Source organism: Cyprinodon variegatus, unplaced genomic scaffold (genome assembly GCF_000732505.1).
Source record: "Cyprinodon variegatus isolate N-32 unplaced genomic scaffold, C_variegatus-1.0 Scaffold279, whole genome shotgun sequence".
NCBI lineage: Eukaryota > Metazoa > Chordata > Actinopteri > Cyprinodontiformes > Cyprinodontidae > Cyprinodon > Cyprinodon variegatus.
The window spans coordinates 278729-301079 of NW_015150732.1; the positions used below are offsets into that span (position 1 = coordinate 278729).

Consider the following 22351-nt stretch of genomic DNA (forward strand, 5'->3'; position numbering starts at 1 on the left):
ACGTCACAAATCGGTAGTGGCAATAGTGTTCTTTGACAAACATGATGCCTCCGGTAAGCACATTCAAATGAAAATTACTCCTAATTAAAAACACTTATCATTTATTGAACAGTATGTAATAATTTCCTATTTAAAGCACTTCCAGAACTTTGAATTCTGAATATGACCAGACTTTTCCTTTCAATTGGACAGTGCATATTTTAGGCTCCGGCCCCATTTAAAGCCTGGATTTTAATAGGAGGGTTTTACTCGTCAGGATATGGTAACAGAATAATATATATATATATTCTCAGACTTCTTTTATATATATTCTCTAGAATTCTATTCTGTTACGTTGTCTAAAAACCCGTCCGTGGGTCTGACTGTCCATCCTTCTATCCCTTTGTTTCTCCATCCATCATCCTTTCCTGCCTGTTATCTTCTCAGTCTCCATCCATGAATCCTGATGATCTAAATATAATTCTGTTTTCACTTTTTAGAAATTGGTTAAACATACAGAGCAATGTGGAGTTAAGAAATTAAAATATAGAGAAATTTTAGATGCTCTTTTCATTAATTGTGAAATTTGAAGTACAGATCCAAACTGCTATTTAAAAACTTGGATTTTCATAGCAAACAGTGCAGAGCTTTAGCCTAAGCTGATAAAGTACTAACAACATCTTAACCCAAGGTAAGAGAGGCCTCAGCGGTCCTGGAACAAGAGGCTCAGCTCCAAACCTCCATCCAGGCGAGACTAAGAGAAGAGAAGCAGAGGCTGGAGGAACAAGCTGACAGTCAAGCCCGTCGTCTTCAGAGGGACCAGGACGCAAAAGCTGAACTCCAGGCCGCCTTGAAGCAGATGACTGACGCACACGCTCACCTATCCCAGCGGTTGTCCCAAGAGGATAACGCCAGAAAGGAGCTTCAGAAAGACAACTCTGAACTTCAGGCCAGGCTAACGTTGGTACAAGAGGAACGCTCTGCTCTGAGCCAGCAGCTGCAGTTGGAGAGAGAGGTCCATCAGAAGGAGCTGGAAAACATGAAGGCCACGATGAAAGACGACAGGATGAAGAAGGATTGGGAAGTCCAGGAAAGGCTCAAACTCTGCCAACAGGAAAGGGATGAAATAAAGGCACAGCTAAGAGAAGCTAAGGTAGGATCCTTTTTATGCACATAAAACAATTCTGCTTTGAAAGAAATACAAGTACATGATCTAAACTAGTAACAGTTTCATCATGGATAGCTGTTAGGTAGAGAAATAATAAAACAAAGTATGTAATCCTAATCAGATACCGATACCTGGGCTGAGCGCATTGGCCGATAACGATCCGATAAAACTGTATCCTGGGTTAGGGTTTTCCTACCATGTGAGTGAAAGGATTTAGATTTTACATAAACATTGTTAAAAAGGGTAAAAAACTAACACAGATATAACTTCATACCATTTTTTAACAGATAAGTAGAAAAAGGAAATAAATAACTACTCGATGTAAAGTGCAGAGGATAAGATCTCCGATATCAAACCACAGATACCTGATCTGGCTAATTAGTTCATATGGGAGGCGATATCTGATCCAGGTATTGTTTGAAGCATCTCTTCTTATAAATGTGGATTCAAAGAAGATCAACTTTTTTTTAGAAAGGTAACCATACCTTTTTTTTTATTGAGTGATGTTACAACATTTTTTTTCTGTTTTTATTTGGATATAAACCACAAAAGAATCCAGGAACTTAAATCATAGAAGCAATGAAGAAGCTCTGGTGGAGCTGCGCTTATCATGAACTCAGATGCGAGGCTCTGCTGACAGGCGAACCATTAGTGGTTTACTCTCCAAATCTGGTGTTTATAGCCAATAACTCTATGGAGAAAAGAGCAGACATATTGAAGAAGGTGCAGGAAGAAATCCACTAAAAGGTTTAATAGTGAGGTTCAGGTTAATCTTCCTGCAGAAAATCATCCACAGCTCAGTGGATGTGCTAGAATGGCCTAGTTAAAGTTCACTTCTTTAGGCATAAATATCCGTCTCTATCTTAGTTCTAAGCGTATGAATACTTTAAAGGCCCCGTAGCTTGTTAATCTGTACATTGTAAAGCAGGATTTCAGCTGTTTTCATTATTGGATGGAGGATGTAATCTTTCTCTCATTGATTCATGTCTACATGCCAAGCTACGCCTATTAAAGATAGATATTTAGTCTACACTCCAAAAGGTGGTTGTAATCTCTCAATCTGAGTCTTGTTAGGGAAATTATTTTGTATTTCTTCTGAAATTCTGATCAGGTCCTCTTTAAATCTCCTGTGCCTCCTTTTATATCTCAGCATGATGTTTCAGGTGTTGCACGTCCTGAATTTGTATAAATCTTCTTAAATGTCGGAAATCATTCACCGAGGAAAGACATTCTTTTCACCTCCCACCAAGGATGAGCATAGATGACAAAGTGCCGCACGCTTATTAACATTTGGAATATGATTGGCTCCCACTAAACATCTGGGATATTTCCGACCCAGTGACACAATGAAGAAATTCTCATCTAAACTAATTTTCCTTCGTCGGCTGGAGCTTTGTCCTCTGATACAACCAAGGATTGCTGAGCTTCCTAATGGCTCGTGGTGCCCCGCGGATCTTGGGGGCCGCGCCAAACCTCCGAGCGTGAATATTTAAAAACCCACATATCAGACCTCAGTAGTCTCATCAAGGCTGTGGCGGCGATAGCACCGTTCTACTTAACTCACTCCCCAGAATCCAGCCACCCTCCCTCTGTTCAATATCTCCAATGATGAGCCCTCCTGGGTAGAGCGTATCTTCAGGGGCATGGTCCTCCCTGATATGCTTGAGTTTAGCCCATTAGCTTTGCTGAATGGCATTAATATGTGACATAGCTCATTGTAATGGTGTCATTTCCAAGTGCAGGAAGGACAAGGGCATTTGCTGAAATGTTTTTAAAAACTTGCCTGAGGGTGCACCAGATGTCTCAAAACCCCCCTCCCCCTCCTTACACACCCCTATAACCCAATAGAGCACAGCCAGAAGCCTGTATTGCAATTGTGATACAGTCAACTGCCTGAAAAAGCTTAAAATATTCTAATTTCCTTGTCCTCTCACGTCTGATTTCCTCTCCACTCTGTCTTCCCTCTTGCTGCCTCCCTCTATCTTAATCCTTTTTTCTGCTCCCCTTCAATTCTAATTTGGTACTTCGCACTTCCAGCTCCAATTTTTTTTTTCTTCCTTTGTTTCATGTCCCTCCTATCTCTTCCCGTCCGTTGTTTCTGTTTTTCACAACGCTTTGCTTTAAAGTAAAGAGTTTTCATACCAAACTTTTCAGAAATGAGTGGACAGGCACAAAGCCTAGAGAACGAGAACAACTTCAGGGTACAACCCATAATAATTACATTTAGTTTGTTTGTTTGTTTTTTTCTTTACCATTAACAGCTGCAACAATTGCAACTTTAATCTGTTCTTCCAGAAGCATATTTCTTAGGTCAGACACTGATGTTGGATTAGAAGGTCAGATCTAGTTCAACCCCAAAGGTGTTCCGTTGTGTTTAGATGGATAATCTTCCCTCAACACATTGGCTGTTTCTAAATTCACAAGAATGCGAGTACGGACTCGTGCTCTCGCAAAGTACGTTCTTGATAAGAACACAGGAAAGTAGGGACTCTGGGAGAACGGGAGCATGCAGCAAAAATACGGGTCAATTGGAACAGAAACGTACTTGTGATGTCACCACACGCTCGCCTCATCTGGAGCTGCATTTCACCTCCTGCTATTGATAGTCTCTAGATAATAATAAATTCTAACTCTTTTTTTATTTAGTGGGGGAATAATAATGAACACAGTCAGATAAACACAAATCAAATGGACATTTTGTTAAATAAAACACAAATAAAATCGCCATCAGAGCCAGCTCTACTTCACACACGTCTATGCCGAGAGAGGGCTCCTGCAGACGGGCAACGTTAGCCTTTGCTGCCGTTAGCCTTGGAGGTCCATTGGTTGCTACGGTCTTCTCAACATCTGAACTTTTTTTCTATTACGCACTAAATCAGTAAATGGGCCATATAGTGAAGCTTAAAAGTATAATGTTCTCACCTCAAATGATATTAAAACATACTTTTATTGAACAACAGCAACAGAAAAGAGAACTTTTAACTTAATACTCTGAACTCTGTGAGCGCTGCATTGAAAGCTGCTACTGCCACAGTGCATGCTGGGATAGCTGTCAATCTCAAGAACAGACAAGTCTGCTCTGATGCATGCTGGGTAAAGAGGGAGGGGCGAGAACAACATTCGGGGACCTTGTCCGTTCTTGGTCTGCTGAATTGGAGCAATACTAGGGCTGAGGCTGATGACGTTCACAAGCACATGAGAATGCACAAGTACTCAGGTTTAGATACAGCCAATGTTGCTACCTCAATACTCTACCCCTGAGATCATCATAGTGGGCTCTGTCAGTTTTGCTCACTTCTAATTATTAATTTAGGGGCAACTTATAAAAATGGGGCTAAAAACAAATGCACACTAAAAAACCTCTGACTTATATTCAGTTAGATCAAAGGAGTCCTTCTTCACAATGATGAACTACTTTGTCTATCTGTAAAAGTTGAAAGAAGTTTGTTTTTTGTGACTGATGAAGTTCATTATGCACGACTGCTTTTGCGGAACGCATATTTTTTTCTTTTAACCGCTTCCACACAAATTGTAAGCTGCCTAAATTCAAGCTGAACAGCCTGGGCGATCTCGTCTGATTGCATGTTTATGCATCACAGCTCTGAAAACACATCCCTCCCCTCGCAGGCGGATGCGGCGTCGGACAAGGAGCTGTGTGCGGCACTGAACATCAAGTTGGACAGGATGAAGGATGAGTGTGATAAGCTGGTGGCGCAGCTGGGCACTAAAGACGAAGCACACTCTCTTCTCCAAAGAAAATACCAGCAACTCAAACAGGATCTGGAAGACAAAGTAAGCCAGGCTCTGCTGGGTTGTGTGTGTACTTTGTGTTTGTATATAGAGGCCATCCAGAAGCATCATATTGAAGTAAACATGTAGAAAAATAAAGAACTTTTCTTTCCTTCTTTCTTTATTTCCCTGAGTATGATTTGAGAAAGCGTCATCATCAGTGCGACCTCAGGAGTTTTAAGCAGCTAATGAAATATTGATGCCAGCTCACCTCCTCCACACAGACCTGAGAGGTTCTATGCAGCTTTTTTCAGGGCAGACATGTATCGATTTGAAATTGGTTAAGTGCAGAAATCAGGTTCCTATTCATGGAACATGAGAGGTTTATTATCTCAGCCAGGAGATAATGATTCATATTCCCCAGGCAGCACTGATCACCCAGGTTTCTGTCCTCTGACATATTGATTGGCTTTGTCCTGTTAGAGACGCTGAAATATTGCAGATACTAACCAAAAATAAAGACAAGTGCTGCACAGCGCCTAGATGGAAGTAGCTTTTACATATTTGACCATTGGTGTTTGCGTTCAGCCCACCTGAATCGTTCTTTTGAAGCTACAGCTTCAGTCATTTAGGTATGACTCCGAGACTACTGTTACCAAAGTAGGTTAAACCATTTTAATGTTGCTGTGTTTAATGTAGACCAACCAGATTTTAAATTCTTTTCTTTTAGCAATAGCATGTGTTTCGCTCCATAGTGATTTTATGGTGTTTCTTTAACTACGCTGGAAGATGCTTAAAGGCTCAGATGTTGTCTTATAACCCAACTCCAAAACTTTCTTCCTCTGCCGCCTCCTTTGCTCTTTTTTTCCCTATGTTGCTGTTTTTTTTCAATAAATATCCTATAACAAACCTCTGAGACCTTCAATGAACCGTTTGATTTATTGTGAGACCAGATCACACACAGGTGGGCTCTAGCTATAAGGGGCTGCTGAATGGGACTGGTTGTGGTCGACTATATCAGAATATTAAAGGCTCTTTCTTTCTCTCCTGTCTTTCTTTGCTGTGGATTTTTCTTACATTTTTATGTCTTTATTCCTCTCTTTTGCTCTTTTTTTTTCTTTTTCTCTGACTTTCTTTTTCTATCTCTTTCTTTCTTTCTTTGATAAGACACATCAAATCAATAACTTTTGGATGTATGTGTGCTTCAGTTTAATTTAATGGAGACTTATTCTATGTTTTGTGAAAATATTTCTAGTGTTGTGTGGAAGGAAAATGCTGGTTGCTAATAGTATTAGGAATTAGGAAAGTTATCACAGCTTTACATCAACCAAATGACTGATGTCTTCTACAGGTGAGATTAGGTGAGCGGAGACGCGTTTCTGAGTCGGAGCTTGCGAGGCTGGAAAAGAAGGTTTTGACAATGGAAGCTGACCAAGAAACGGTGCTTACTTCTCTTGGGGAAGAGCTTGATGCAGTCTGCCGTAGCCTGGCGAGGAATGGTGAAGACAAACTACAGGTATTACTACATGTTTACAACCCGTCCTTAACCACTTGTACCGTCCTGGAAGAGGATTGTTTCAGCTCCTATAATCCACCACTGGATTAGGATAAATTATGAAAGTCCACATACCATCAACCAGAGACAAAGAGCAAACTTATAGTTATTGCTTTTCAGTGTTTAGCTTGATAGAATTAAAGCTGTACAGATCTTATAATAATATATATGTATAATTATTTATTTTTATATATATATATATATATCCATAGCAGAATTGAATATATTCTTGGCTGCAGATTCAGAATCCACTTCTACAGTAGCGATAGATCATTTGATTTCTCCAGACGCTGCCCTTCAGTTTAAGAATCCAGGGAATATTTAGACTGGGATTGCCATGGACATTAATGAGAGGCATTCCTGTGTTATGGTTTGATTATGCCTCTTGTGTATTTTTGGTTGGATGCATAAAACTGTAACTGTGAAATATGTTGGCCTGTTTAATTACTCCCAGGTGGGGTTTCAAGTTATCTTTTGGCCTGTTTATCATAAGCGTGTTTTATTAGGACGAGGCATGGTTAAAAGTAGTGTGGTGGCTGAAGTAAGTAACATTACTATTTTACAATCATGATTATTATTTTCAACTTTTAAAGAAACTAATGCTCTTAATACTTGGCAAATGGTGCCCTGCGAAATTAGACAATTATGGTCATATACATGTCCTTCTCAAAATATTAGCATATTGTGATAAAGTTCATAATTTTCCATAATGTAATCATAAAACTTGAACATTCATATATTTAAGATTCATTGCACAGTAAATGAAATATTTCAGGTCTTTTATTGTCTTAATACGGATGATTTTGGCATACAGTTAATGAAAACCCAACATTCCTATCTCAGAAAATTAGCATATTTCATTTGACCAATAAAAGAAAAGTGTTCTTAATACAAAAAAAGTCAACCTTCAAATAATTATGTACAGTTATGCACTTAATACTTGGTGGGGAATCCTTTTGCAGAAATGACTGCTTCAATGCAGCGTGGCATGGAGGCAATCAGCCTGTAGCACTGCTGAGGTGTTATGGAGATCCAGCATGATTCCATAGCGGCCTTTAGCTCATCCAGATTGTTGGGTCTTGCGTCTCAACTTTCTCTTCACAATATTCCACAGATTCTCTATGGGGTTCAGGTCAGGAGAGTTGGCAGGCCAATTGAGCACAGTGATACCATGATCAGTAAACCATTTACCAGGGGTTTTGGCACTGTGAGCAGGTGCCAGGTCGTGCTGAAAAATGAAATCTTCATTTCCATACAGCTTTTCAGCAGATGGAAGCATGAAGTGCTCCAAAATCTCCTGATAGCTAGCTGCATTGACCCTGCTCTTGATAAAACACAGTTGACCAACAGCAGCAGCTGACATGGCACCCCAGACCATCACTGACTGTGGGTACTTGACACTGGACTTCTGGCATTTCCTTCTCCCCAGCCTTCCTCCAGACTCTGGTACCTTGATTTCCAAATTACATGTAAACCTGAGCAACAGTCTAGTGATGCTTTTCTGTAGCCCAGGTCAGGCGCCTCTGCCGCTGTTTCTGGTTCAAAAGTGGCCTGACCTGGGGAATGCAGCACCTGTAGCCCACTTCCTGCACACGCCTGTGCACAGTAGCTCTGGATGTTTCTACTCCAGACTCAGTCCACTGCTTCCGCAGCTCCCCCAAGGTCTGGAATCAGCCCTTCTCCATAATCTTCCTCAGGGTCTGGTCACCTCTTCTCGTTGTGCAGCGTTTTCTGCCAGACTTTTTCCTTCCCACAGACTTCCCACTGAGGTGCCTTGATACAGCACTCTGGGAACAGCCTATTGGTTCAGAAATATCTGTGTCATACCCTCTTGCTTTAGGGTGTCAGTGATGGACTTCTGGACAGCAGTCAGGTCGGCAGTCTTACCCATGATTGGGGTTAAAGTTATGAACCAGGCTGGGAGTTTTAAAGGCCTCAGGAATCTTTTGCAGGTGTTTAGAGTTAATTTGTTGATTCAGATGATTAGGTGCATAGCTCGTTTAGAGACCTTTTTCATTATATGCTAATTTTCGAGATAGAGAATTTTGGGTTTTCATGAGCTGTATGCCTAGATCATCCGTATTAAGACAAGACAAGACCTGAAATATTTCAGTTAGTGTGTAATGAATCTAAAATATATGAATGTTCAAGTTTTATCATTGCATTATGGAAAATAATGAACTTTATCACAATATGCTAATATTTTGAGAAGGACCTGTACATGGTTCAAACACACATTGTCTTAAATACTTGCACCTAGCCTTCCAAACCTGCTAAACACTAATGAATCCTGCCTGTTCTCATCTGTCCTCATGGATTTCTCGTTCTGGTCCAGTGGTGATGCAGTCGGACACGTGCCAACACCTTACCTTGTCTCTAATCCATCAAGACGTCAAACCTACAAGTGATCGGCTTAATGAGGGATAATAACAGAAAAGAGGTTTAGAAGAAATAGGTTTCCTCTTTAGAGCCTCCAGTTGGGCACCATGATGATAATTATAGGAAAACCACCAAACACTGAACGTAGAAAAATGGGGGACACAGTAAATGGTTGCTGATGAGTGCAGTTGTGTGCAATGTTCCTCAAATGTTTGATGTTTATGGGTATATATGTAACCCACCCAGTACACTGAGTACACTGTGCATGCTGAGGCCGTGTTTATTACAAGTTTAAAATCAGCTTATAACAATAATAAACTTGTTACAAACCAGTGATCATAGCAAGTTACATCGTTTATTAAAATAATAAGAGGTTACAACAGTCATTTCCATTAATCTACTTTAAGTTGAAGTGATTGGGGCAACTTAAAATGAAAAACAGAGAAACGTCATGAGATGTATTATGTTACATGTAAGAGTTCAGCTTTGCCCAGGATGGCAGTCCTGCTCTGGAAGAAAAGAGACGTTTTACCCTTTAAAGGTTTTAGTTCACATTAAAGCATTCACATTCTGCAAATGTGCGCTGTAGCCTGTGACACAGTTTAAATTCCTGTTACTCTTTGTCTTTATGTCTTTAATTACATTGTTTTTTTAGCATTTCTGCTTTAAATTGTATAAGGGTTTAAGCATTTCATGAATAATATCCAAAGATAAAAATACCTGCATTCTCCATTCAAGATCCATTTAGGAGGGAGTGGTGGCCTAGTGGTTAGAGCATTGCGCACAGGTCTCAGATGTTCTGAGTTCAAGTCCCACACACTCCCACTGAATGCCACTCACAATGACATCCCACTGCTCCCTAAGGGGATGGGTTAAATGCAGAGAGTTCATTTCGTTGCTTTGTGCTTGTGACAGTGTTATGAAAATAAAGTTGAATTCTAACTCTAAGGGTAAAGAAAATAAGGAATATCACCACCATACATTACATTGCATCTGTTTTTCACATTTTTCCCTTCTCACTTCTGATATGGTTCTCAAAATATGCCACTTCAGGATGATTTCTGGATGTTTGTGCTACTTTTCATGTTTATTTAAGCACAAACATCCAGAAGCTGTGACATCCGCTTTAGCTCCTCACATCTAAGTGCTGCAGCCACCGTATCTGAGAATGTGCTAATTGATTGATTTATGTTTTTGCTTCATTATGTACTTGAATTGAGCAAAAAAAGCAAAACAAAAAAAAAGCAGAGCATTACGCTGTGCAGTGAACAGGTACGTCTTTATCTGTGTGCATTTTGGATAGCTGTTAAAAACCGTTGAGTTTCATTGTTTTGGAAGCCTTAAATGATAAATAATTTGGGCCTCCACACATTCTTCTTCCTGCTGGATCATTTATTTATGCATCCGAGTGGTTTTTGATGCACTGAATAAGGACATTTATTTAACTTTTTTAATCATATTCATCCAAATACAACTCTTAAATGTATTCATATTATTTATAAAACTGATTAGATAGTAATATTTGAAACTGGGATTGAGGAGTAAATCGTGTGCCAGACAGCTGCACATCCAAGAGGTAATAACATATTAAAGAGATGCTATAAGAATTGGAAACTAAATAAAAATAAGATAAATGGATTTCCTATTAATTTTCTTTATATATCTTTATTTAATTTAGTATTGCAAGCAAAAATAACTGTTGTCTATTTCTATATAATGTAATGAAATTCGGGGGAAAAGCAGAAGCAGTTTGAATAAGGAGTGTTACATGGAGGGAACATTGGTTGTGTGTCAGAAAAAATATTTTCTGATTAAAAAGGTTGTTATATAGTTGAGTGGCGTGGAATTATATTTTTTACCTAAGAATCACGATTATTATATTATGTCAAAGACTTCTGATTATACATACAATCATCCTGAAGCCTCCACATTATTTTTGTTTTCTCCTTATCTATCCTCTAGTGTGGATTTATGTCAGTTGGATTCTAGTTAGACCAGCTAGTCTGTACTACAGTGAGACAGCCCATAACAGATCACACTTTACATAAAGAATGTGGCGGCATGCATCCTGATAGTTGATTCTTTTTGCATTTCAGGATTTAAAGTCACTAAAAGATAAACGGCTACAATCAGGCTCTTTATATTCCAAAATTGAACCTTATTTGAAAAGATACTTAATGCTTTCATCTTGCAATTTAATGAAAATGATGGGTTTATTTTAAATAACTAATCACGTGTCTTCTTTCTACACTAGCTTCACAGTTCATCAGTAAATGACAGGTTTCACATGGGATTGTGAAGAAATTTAGGTCTGTAATACACTAAAGGTGTCTGGTTAAACTGACAGGCTGATTAAACTTGGGAACTCTGGTGGAGCTGCAGAGATCTGAACCTCATGTGTTAGATTAAATTGACAGAGCAGCTTTTTGTCCTGCAGTCTAAAAATGTGGGCTTTTTATGGAATTATGTCAAGAATAGAGGTGTGGAAAAAGCTGCTCTGGTCTGCAGGGTCCAAACAGAGGTCCTATTTGGCCTTCATGCTAAACACTCCAGGTTGAACACCCCACTTTGACAGGGAGGTATGGCGTTTGCAGCATCATGATGAGGGGACACTTTCCTTCAGAAGGCTGCAAAGGGGCATTTCTAAAAAGAAAACCTGATAGAAGCAGCAAAAGAATGAAACAGGTGAGGGGTTCACCTTTCATCAGGACAAAATCCCTTAAAATACAACAAGAGTTGCAATAAAGCATAATGAATGCATCAATTGTGCAGGACTAACATGACAGAATGAGAGAAATAACACAAGTGAATCCTCTGCATCATTTTACCTCATGCACCTTTTTCTTTCCAGGATCTACTTCCTTTCTCTGTGTTCTCTTTCATTTCTACTGACTTCTTTTGTCAGATGATTAGTGAAGATATGGAGATCTCTTGGATAATTTCCTTCTTTAACATCTTCACTTGCTCGCTTGTTAGTTTGAGCAGTTTCCCCCCATCTGTTTCCATCTCAACGTTCCCTATCTCTTTCCATTTTCCCAGTGGGAGGTGAAACAAACATATGGCTTCCAAAAAAAAACAAAAAAACACCACATTCCCCCGCGCTCTAGAAGAAGCAAAAACCAGGCAGTGTTATATTTAAAGTACAGGTAGCGAAGCCTCAGATTTCATGGCAGTTCTGCTTTAAAAAAAGGAATAAAAATATTGTGGTGATATTTTTTTCCCCACTTTCAAGCCCTCAGACAGCACTTTTAACTCCCTGCCTACTTGTTACGTTTCTCAGCGGTTTCACCTCCTGTTTGTCTGCCGCGGAGCCAAACAGGCTTTGATGGTTTGAGGAAAAGTTAAGAGAGCGTGCGAGAAGCTGCGACATGTCTCATCCTCCCACGCGGTCACATGCTCTGACGTATGGCTGTTCTCTCCCAGAGAAAGAGGCCTTTGCACAGCTGTGAGCCAGTCTGAGGCACCAAAGCAGAGAGCCTTGAGGAATTCATCCTGCCTGTTTTCGATTGACAGTAGAAGAAAGGCTCTTTAATCCTGAGCAACAGCATTGTTGTCTGCTACAGCTCAGGACAGAGTGGCTCAAGAAAAAATCTGCACTTTATCTTCACGGTTTAGAAACACCTTGTCACAAAGTTGTATTCAGATATTTAGATCAATATGCTCCTGTATTATGTATTACTCTATTAAAATGAAGCTATAGAAGCATGTGTTTTGCTTCTAGGAACAGCCTACAGATCAATCCTAGCTTACATAAATCTGGATCTAAGCTTTAGAATATAGGTTGACATAATTAAAAACATTGATTTAAATAATTAATAATAATTGAACTTTTTTATTGATCTCACATTGGAGAAATCTACCTCTGCATTTAATCCATCCTCTTGGGGAGCAGTGGGCTGCCCTCGTGGGGCTCCCAGGGAGCAGTGTGGGGATAAGGGTCTTGTTCATAGACCCAAAATGGCAGTCTGTGGGAGTGGGGTTCGAACTCACAACCTAAAGATTCCAAGCTTTATGCCCCAATCACTCCCCAAAATGATTATATGCTGCAAATAATGATACAATAATATACACACATGTAGTTAAGTTACCTATTCTTACACTTTGGGTTTATTATTATTGTGTTACCTGTAAAATAAACAACAAAAAAAGAAAAATTAAACACATCCAGTTGTTTTCCCTCCCAGTGTTTGGAAGTGAGAGGCGTGTTCTCTGCCATCAGCAGCAGAGCTTTTAGTGTCCTAGCCATTGTTGCCACATTCAATTATTTGAGAGCAGGATTTTCCGCCTTAGCTTCTGTCCACATATATCTATCTGCCCTAGATTTCAGTCCATTTCTCTCCTGCTGAAAACAGTCCGTTGATTAGTAAACATCCTTCAGCGACTCGAATCAGATCCTGTGGTATGAAAATGCTACAAAAGCGCTGTACAGAGAAAGGAGTAATGCAGCCATGCTTACATATGCTAACAATATTGTAAAAGCTTGTTTTAATTGTGACCTAAATGTGCACAAAATAATTATAGTATCGTAGTAATTCTTGACAGAGGTTATCCAAGTGTGATGAGGTCAAATTATAACTGCAAATGTAATATTTGTAATATTTCTCTACATCTTATTCAGATTTCCTACCCTGGTTGCTATAAGTAAAAGTGCTAGAAGAACAATTGAAAACAAGTAACATGTAGCAGCATAGTGGTGTGAGATTTTTTTTTTTTTGCTGTTTTCTTACACTACCAGTAATTACATTCTAGCTACATGGTGTCTTTACCTCTCTTGCTCACACTTATGTATTTGTGAGCTGCTGTGTGGCTCCTTAGATGTTTGAATGCATGCTGTGTTTTGATTATCACTGTAGCTCTCGGATTCAGTCTGTTTCACCTCGTATCAGGGAAGAATCAGACAGGCAAAACATGCTGCTGCCTTTTCTTACTTTTTTTTTTACAGTGATTTATTGGCTAAAATGTAGCTAAAATCTAAAGACAGAGGCACTAAGTTGTAACCCAATAAGTTTTCCTCTGGCTCCTGATCACGTATTGATTTAGTGTCTTTGGGTTAACATGGGGCCAATGCAACATTCAAGTGTGTTTTTGTGCCGGAGAGAGGGAGGAGTTGGGAATCAATATGTTGCCCGCAGCAGAGAAAAACTCAACTTTTATAGTTTGAGTAGATGGAAAATTACAAATTGAATGTGAATGGATCACGAACTATAGCTGGACTGCCAGCTAAGTTTCATTTAAGGTAAGGAAAGAAGAGACAGAAAACATGTAATGAGAATTCAGAGATGAAGAAAGCGTAGATTTGGGTTGGCTGAAGGGTTAGTTTCAAATAATGGAGATGAGGGTGACCTTTGTCAATGTATGACTTATAATGCTTGCATTTGTGTTAAATACTATGCCTAGAAAAAAAGACCGCATATATTTATTTTCAAATAAAACAATGTTTGCCAACAATTCGTCCTGATAGTGTTTAATTAGTTCTTTTTTAACCTGAAAAGAATTTTTGCGCAATAAAAGATCAATGGATATAAACTTTATTTGCTATTTCTGTCTTTTGGAAGCATTAACTCACAATTCTATCTACTAGGCAACTTCTGAAGCTTTAGCTCGCACTTCAGTGAACACTAGAGTTCATATTATATTTTGGGTGCTACTTTTTAGTTATCCCTCATGGCATCAAATATGGTTTTTGGGCTTGGCTACATTACTTCCTTGTTTACTTGTGCATAGTATTGTCCCTCATGTCACATGTTTTTTTTTTATTGTAGACCAAGTGAGGGCGACCAAGTGAGGATGTAAGATTTGTGGTGTGCTTTGGGATAAAAGTTATGCAGAAAAGCCATTAATCTAGCTGTTACAAACCTATAAATCCATAGAAACAAATGTATCCTGATGCTGTACTCTAGTGCTACTTTCAATGCATAGAAGGTCTACCTTAACATTAACATAGCTCCAACATTGTTTTGATTTGAATCTGCAGCACATTTACAGAAATTAAGACCAACCGCGTAATAATATTATGCAACATTTAATGAATCTTATGTATGTGCTGATGAAAATTCACTGCTTTAAACTGAAATTGAATAACATTTTTTATGTGGAGATGAATTTTAAATTATCTCACAAAATTTTTTTTACCTACTTACTAACTGTAAGGTTTTTACATTGTTCTGGCAGTGGAACAGTGGGAATTAGGGCTGGGTGATATGACTTCAAATCAATATCACGATAAATTGGGCAGTTTTACCTCAGTAACGATAAATGCATGATAAATGCTCTGGCTCCTCTATCAGAAATAAAGGCATGTGCAGGCAATGCAACTGATTTATAATTTTTTTATTTACATACACACCTGTTTGCACATTTGAAACCTTCCCCAAAGAACAATTTGGCTTGCTCTGGATAAGCGGACTGAATTTTTCAGAGGTTTCTGTTACTTTCAAATGTTTGTGTAGCCATCCTAAATGCCTGAATTACTCCATTATTACTACTTCTTTGCCTTAGTCCTCAATGTCTGAAAAGTTTATTTTTTCAGTCAATCCTATCTTTATTCTGTCAGCTGGGAAAATAGACCCCGTGTCTAAGATTAATGCAAACATAATATAACTGTTCTCATGTAAGGACATCTTTTTGTTTTTTTAAACTACTTGTATCATTACAGGTTCTAGTTATTAAAATTATTAGGTAGTACAGATCCCATGTAGCTTGGAGAATAGAAAAACAAAATCCAAACAAAAGCCTGGAAGGTTGAGATGAAAAACATTTTCGATAGATTTAGTCTCATTTTCATGTTTCTCTATAGCGTTCTAGTTTAGGTTTATGATACAGTAGTAAAGGTTTTTGCTTTTTTCTGGCCCCCCACTTTAAAAAGCTAAACAGCAGAAATACAAAACAGCAAAAAAACTATAACTCCTTTTTTCATCAAAATGAGCATGTGTTCCTTTTTTGTGCCACAGAAGTAATGAATTATTGAGTGGACTGGTAACCTTCAGTTAAAATTCCCCTGTAAAAGCTTCCTTATCATCATTGGCGGATGGAAGCTTTCAAATGAGTGCCATAGTTTTGCTTATCTGTGTATCGTTTTGTGTGTGTGTGTGTCTGCAGTCATTAAGAGTTGGCAGTCAGCTTGCATTGCTGATGCTGTCAACCTTGTCCACGATGGCTGGAACACAGTCCCTGAGCTCATTTTTATGACACACACCACTTCTTTGCAAAGGTGTGTGTGTATTGTCATACGCTGTTAAACACATGCATCACAATTTAAGTTGGCAGGAGCTTCTGACTGAGGTTAAGGGTTTTGACAGCTGGCTCTTTTACTCTCTTCCATATCCTGTTTGTCTGACCACATTCTATTTTTCTCTTTACGTCGTTTAACTAAACGCTGAAATTCGTTTTTAAATATCTTTTGAACGAGTGTTGAAACTTCTATTTATCAACCTCAGAATGAGGAACAGGGTTCTGTGGGGTGTACTAACAATGTTGGTGCAGTACATTCATGGATTTCTTCTGATTCTGGTTTAACAGGCGATCTCTCAGAGACCTGGATTGGTCAAGGATCCTCATTGTTGGCTTTCTGAGACAAAGGTACTCACTCATGCAGTGCAGATGCTTCTTTATCATTCTTATTTCAATATACTCTCTATTTTTCATTTTGTTTGCAAATTAAATAAAGTACCAAGTATATAAACTGTGCTCAAATAGTCTTTATTAGGCATTCACCAATATTGAAATGTGGACTGATGGCTAAAACTTTGAGTACCAATAAAATACATTAAGCTACAAGCTTGTACAGTTCATGTAAATTATATGGAGTATGCCATCAGTGTTCTGGGTTGCTGCACAATGGAATGTCCTTTTTAAAATGTGTTATGGTGCTTATAAAAATGGACTATCCACCTTCCATTAAGGACTTAGAGTAACAGATTGGTTCAAAGTTTTCTATCAACCAGCTGATTGCAGGCAGACTGGGGTTCAAGGAGACAGAAGCAGACATACAGCAAAAGAAGAGATACAAAAGGCAACTATCAACCAGCTTCACAAGCGGTCCTGTCCAGGAAACACAGCCAGGCAGCCAGCTCCCATGCCAGAGGATGAAAGAGAGCACATCCAGCAAGTTACAGTCAGGACTACACTGAAAAACAGGCAAAGCTCCATCATCTATAAACAAACATGTTGATGGCAGCAGCACAGCTGATATTTCTCTCCAGGATGGTGTCACAGCCAAACAGGAACAGACGAGGCAAAGCTACTATGAAAAACAGCAGAGAGAGCATAACCTTAGAGATTGAACTAACAAATACTGGAAAATGGGAGAATATAGATGGAATGAAGCAGAATGATGAAAAGGGGGTCCCTATGTCCTCCAGCAGTCTAAGCCTATAGCGGCATAACTATAGACATAGTTCAGGATAAACTGAGCCACTCTAAATATAAGCTTAATCAAAAAGGAAAGTTTTAAGCCTACCCTTAAAAGTAGACCGGGGGGTCTGCCTCACGGACTAAAACTGGTAGTTGGTTCCACAGGAAAGGAGCCTGATAACTAAAAGATCTGCCTCCCACTCGACTAAGAGAGCTTCGCCTCAGCGATTATGTAACTCCACTTTCCCGGTTAGGAGCTTCAAAGTAAATCAAACGCACTATAAGGGCACTTATTGCAGAATTAAACAATTTCTCCATAAAGATATCGAACTCTGCACAGCTATATAAAGATAACGCCCCTAAGGTATGATTATTACAATTCGTCTGCAAAAAAAACATGGGCTTAGTTACTCTTTAGCAATATCAGGACAAGAAAAAGGGAAAACAGTTTAATATGAAGTATTCATAAAGTTTATTAATATATAAAATCTTTAAAAAAAGACAAGAAAATGAATCGATTGAGACATATTAATCAATTAGCCTTTTGAGCTGTGATCCTGAAAACCCCCTGATCCCATTAAGCCAGTACTGAGTCGGTATGCATTCAATACTATAAAATGCTAATTTTTTTCTTTATTTGCTACAAATTAATTCTTCATCAAGCAGAGACTGTTTATTTGAATATAGTCCACATTTAATTCAGTTTATTTATAGAGTACCAATTTCCAACGCATGCCATCTTAAGGTACTTTCCAGAAACAATTCAGTCAGATTAGTTCAAAGTTTTCTATCTAAGGAAACCCATTTAGATGAAATTGTAATAAACATACACCATCAAGGATTTTGATGTTGATGTTTTAATTGTTGTTCCAAATGTCTTTCATCAACTCATTAAAATTTAACACAGGATCTTTAATCTTTGTTTCAGTAAAATGGTACAGCCTAATGAGGGCTTTTTGAGTAGTTCAGTTAGACCCGTTGAGTTTGCATTGGTCACCCAGACCAGATCTTTGAAAAGCTGATTTAAAGTTAGTGTTTAAGCTGGTCAAACAATCAGGGCTTCGGTTCAGAGCTGTGAGAGTGTTGCTTTTACTGCTGCTAAAAAGAAATAAAAAATAAAACACTTTCAGAATTTTGTCTCCAAAATCTCTGCTAAATCCCACCTCAACCTCCCCATAGGCTTTTAAATGTTTATTTTTTATTGAACATCATAGTTTTTCATAAACCTTTCATATAAAATTAGGTGAGTACATTGCATAGTTTTACCCAAAGCAGAATTACGAGAGGTCGGTTTAAAATTAGGCTGATAAAAGAGGAGAAAGAGAAAAGAAAAACCATCAGGAAGTGTTGAATTTTCAGGCGTTAAAATGGCATGATCATTTGTCCAATTAACACAATGCTACTGTGTACCTGCACACTATATGCCAAAATGTCCATTCTACTCTGATTGTTTACAGCAGTTTATATAGAAGAGTATCTGGTGCCTTTGCCTATTATTCTTTGCAAAAAAAAAAAAAAAACTCAGACTCCAGTTAGAGGTGATATAGGGTATAAAAGAGGGATAACTTCAAGTCTTCCTACAGATTGTCATCTGGCTGATGACGATCTGATTTCAACACAGAATTGGACTTTGATTTAAAACATTCTAATTGACATTTAAAGATTTAAAGATGGTTTCCCACTGGAGTGTGTACGTATAATTGATCATATTTTTTACAGGAACAATCTAATTTATGTTCATGCATATTGGATTGTTGGTTATTCAAACTCAAACAATTTGAGGTCTCAAGCCATAGTTTGTGATATTGCATTAAAACACAAAATGTTTAGGATTCTCCAGATTTTGTGTTTCAAGGAAATTAAAACCAGCCCGATCATTTGTTTACTCATCTAAAGATTACATTTGACTTAAAAGCCCCATATTGCATCAGTTATATCAGGACTGTTAAATCTGTCCTCTTATTTTTCATTTTTCCTGTGTCTTTCCGAAACGAACCAGATTAAACTGCGCTGGCTGTGTGAGGAAGTGCAAGAGCGCGACATGAAGGATCGCCGCCTTAGGAAGCAACACCAGCAAACCAGAGACCAGCTGAAGGCTCTCAGGCAGAGCCTGGATCAACAGGAGAAGCTGTTGCTCTCCCACAGCACTGAGAAGAAAGGTAGTGCCTTATTAAACAAAAAAAAACACCCTTATGATGACTTTGTTCTCACTTGATGCGCTAAGCGATAAATCAGTCTGCTGAGCTAGCGATAGTGGGAAAGAGAGGCGACTATTTAACCTGCACAGCCAGCTTTAAATCACAGACTCCAGCAGCTGAACTCTTTGACTCAGCTGAGTCAGACTCACATCTCTTTATCTTGTCACAGCGTCTCTATGAGCAATAATCCCTTTAATTGGACGCCTTTTGTCACTGTTTTGTTTGCATTGGCACTTAGAGAATCCTGTCTGTGCCCTCCATGAACTTAAAACTTTCATTTTCTCACTTTGTATACACTTCTGTTTCTCCACCATTATAAATGTGTGAGAAAGCATCCTAATCATTTTCTGCTGCAGTCGTCTTCAGTAAACAATCGTGTTTTTCTATCTAACGGTTCCATTTCTAACTGTTTTCCTAATGAGCTGTAACTGACATTGAGGCCTCTATTTGCTTTTCTGCGAAACAGCGACGGAAAATGGTTGTTGGATTAACAAAAGAGGTAAAAGACGCAGTGAGAGCGAGGTAAAGATGGAAAGCTTTTATTAAAGCAGTTGACTCACTTTTATGCTGTTTTGTAGCGATGTTATAAAAATCAAATCGTTCCAAATAAATCCTATTCCTGGTCCCCATTTATAGCTCTCTCTCACAGCCAGTAATTAAACACTTGCTGTTTACACCCACAAAACATATGCTTCTAATAATAAGGGCTAAAAGATGCTCTGTTTAACATGATTTCTCTGCAAAGCTCAATTTAAATACTGTTTGATCGCTACAAAGCTAAAACTATTCCCCTTCCATGCCCTTCTGCTATCATGAACAAGCATGCTGAAACATTCATTGCACGGGGAATGCATTCACAGCACTACAGGGATTGTAGAGGGAAAGATAAATGCAGCAATGCTCAGAGACATCCTGGAGGAAAACCTGCTCCAGAGCGCTCCTGACCTCAGACTGGCTATAGTTATTTTTTTAGGGCATCTACATAAAGCACACAGCTTAGACCTCAAAGGAGTGGCTTTAAGAGTCTGATTAAAACTGGAGAGATCTGAAAATGATTGCACGGGTTTTTATGATGCAATCTGATGGAGCTAAGATGTACTGCAAATGAAATGAGCCAAACTAGGAAAAGACCGGTGTGCTAAGCCTGTGGCATCATTGTCTAAAGGACAGGGGGCTGTAACTGCTGCTGTAAAGAGTTTTACCATATTGACATAATGGAAGAAAGTTTAACACCATTTGGTATAATACAGTAACATAAATATGTTCATAAATGAATGTTACACCTTTTGCATGTCCCAAATTTCAATTATTTAATCTTTAAGACAGTTTCTTTGTTTGCATTCAGTTTTAGGGCTTAAATCTGCAGGTAGCAGGTTGCAATGGTTTCGCACTAGTTCTAGAAGAAGCATTTAACAGAAACAAGAGCTTAACACCAGTATGTTGCTGCATTATTATTGCCCTTCCTGTCAGTTACAGGTGGATTTTTTTTGTTGGACAGGAGAGGCTTTTCTGCTGGTCTTCTGGCCTAAACAGTCTTTACACCCTCTAATGCTGACATAAAACTCGCACTGGTGACATCATGATACTTTAGGAGATGTCGTAAAGTGAGGTGATCTTACTAATGGCTGGACACCCCTCGGCTCCCCACTGGAAAAATGATCTAGAAATAAGTAAAAATGTCTTAAATTAAGTGTATTTACCCTTATTTTGAGTAGGTAAATCAGATAGTTTGCCAATGAGATGAGTATTTTCACTCTTAGAATAAGATAATTAGATAATATGCCCTTGAAATAAGACAATTCAATTGTTTTTTCCTTATTTTAAATGTGATTTGTCTCGTTCCATTGGCAAAATGTCTCACTTTCCTCCTCAATTCAAGAATAAATGCACCTATTTTAAGAAATTATGTAGATTTAATTTTTTTACAGTGCCTGGATCCATTTTTTTATCCTTTCACTTTGAATATAATATAAACATGAAAAAATAACATTTGCATATCTAAAACGCTTTTCGAAGCCAGGCAGTGATCAGTGCATCTATATTTTGAGTTATCCTCTGAAAAATTGCCTTAATGATTTTACTGGTCTGAAAATAAATGAAAAGAAAATGTATAACCTGAAGATATTGCTTCTTTTTCAAAGAGAAATAAAATAAATGCCAGGTTTGATTAATAAATGCCAGCATTACGATATAAGTGTGTAATATTAAAACTGATGTGGATGCAATATTTTGTTAGGAAAATACATTTCACATGCAGCTCCCTTTAGAAAATCACAGACAGACATTTGGACTCCAGAGAACAGTGGTTATTATTCTCTGTGCTACCTTCTCAAAAACAGAGAACACATAATTACCTTTAAAAGAAAAGGAGGGCTTCTGCAGTTGTTTTTAGTGTTTTTTTATATTTGCTTCATTGAATATAAAATGTTACTTTAAGAACAAATCGTGTCCTGGTGAATTCATTATTTAGCTGTAGTTTAGTTAGCAATTATTGCTAATTAGGTTCTGAGCTCATGTTGAAAAGTCTGTTCAAGGTCAAAAAGAATAATGATAATAATTCAAGAAATGGATGAAAAGAATTGTTAACAGATTTAAACATTGAAAATCAGATGCCAGAGGTTGAAATATTCGCACTGAAAAGAGAAAAACCAACCTGGTCTCTTCTATTTTCACAACACTGAGATGTTTAGGTCGAATAAAAGAAAAGAGGAAAAAGGCTGTGATGATTTTTTTTTTCTCTAAATCTGGCCGCATGAACCAACAACATGAGGCCATCAGGCTTCGTTACCATGGGAACATATATAGATAGTTTAGCTATGTCTAGATATACAAATCGAACCTAATGGCTTAAGAAACAACATGAACTCTATGCAGTTACCTTTCTGTCACCTGTGATGGAAGGGTTGGATGTGGGGGAAGCAAAGAACTCTAGTAAATGAGCAGCCTGTACTCTGAGTTCATAAAGCAAAGCCTGGATTTGAGGTACAGCGA

The 22351-nt window shown here is 38.3% G+C and overlaps 1 protein-coding gene across 3 annotated transcripts in view; it reads left to right on the forward strand.

Annotated features, from left to right (window-relative positions):
• cep128 (centrosomal protein 128kDa) overlaps positions 1-22351 on the forward strand; it is a 68000-nt gene that overhangs the window by 24802 nt on the left and 20847 nt on the right. For all 3 annotated transcript variants that reach the window (XM_015383271.1, XM_015383270.1, XM_015383272.1), the window contains 5 exons: positions 671-1132; positions 4775-4939; positions 6228-6392; positions 16329-16388; positions 19162-19321. In XM_015383271.1, coding sequence (XP_015238757.1) covers positions 671-1132; positions 4775-4939; positions 6228-6392; positions 16329-16388; positions 19162-19321 — 1012 coding nt within the window. The remainder of the gene's footprint in view (positions 1-670; positions 1133-4774; positions 4940-6227; positions 6393-16328; positions 16389-19161; positions 19322-22351) is intronic.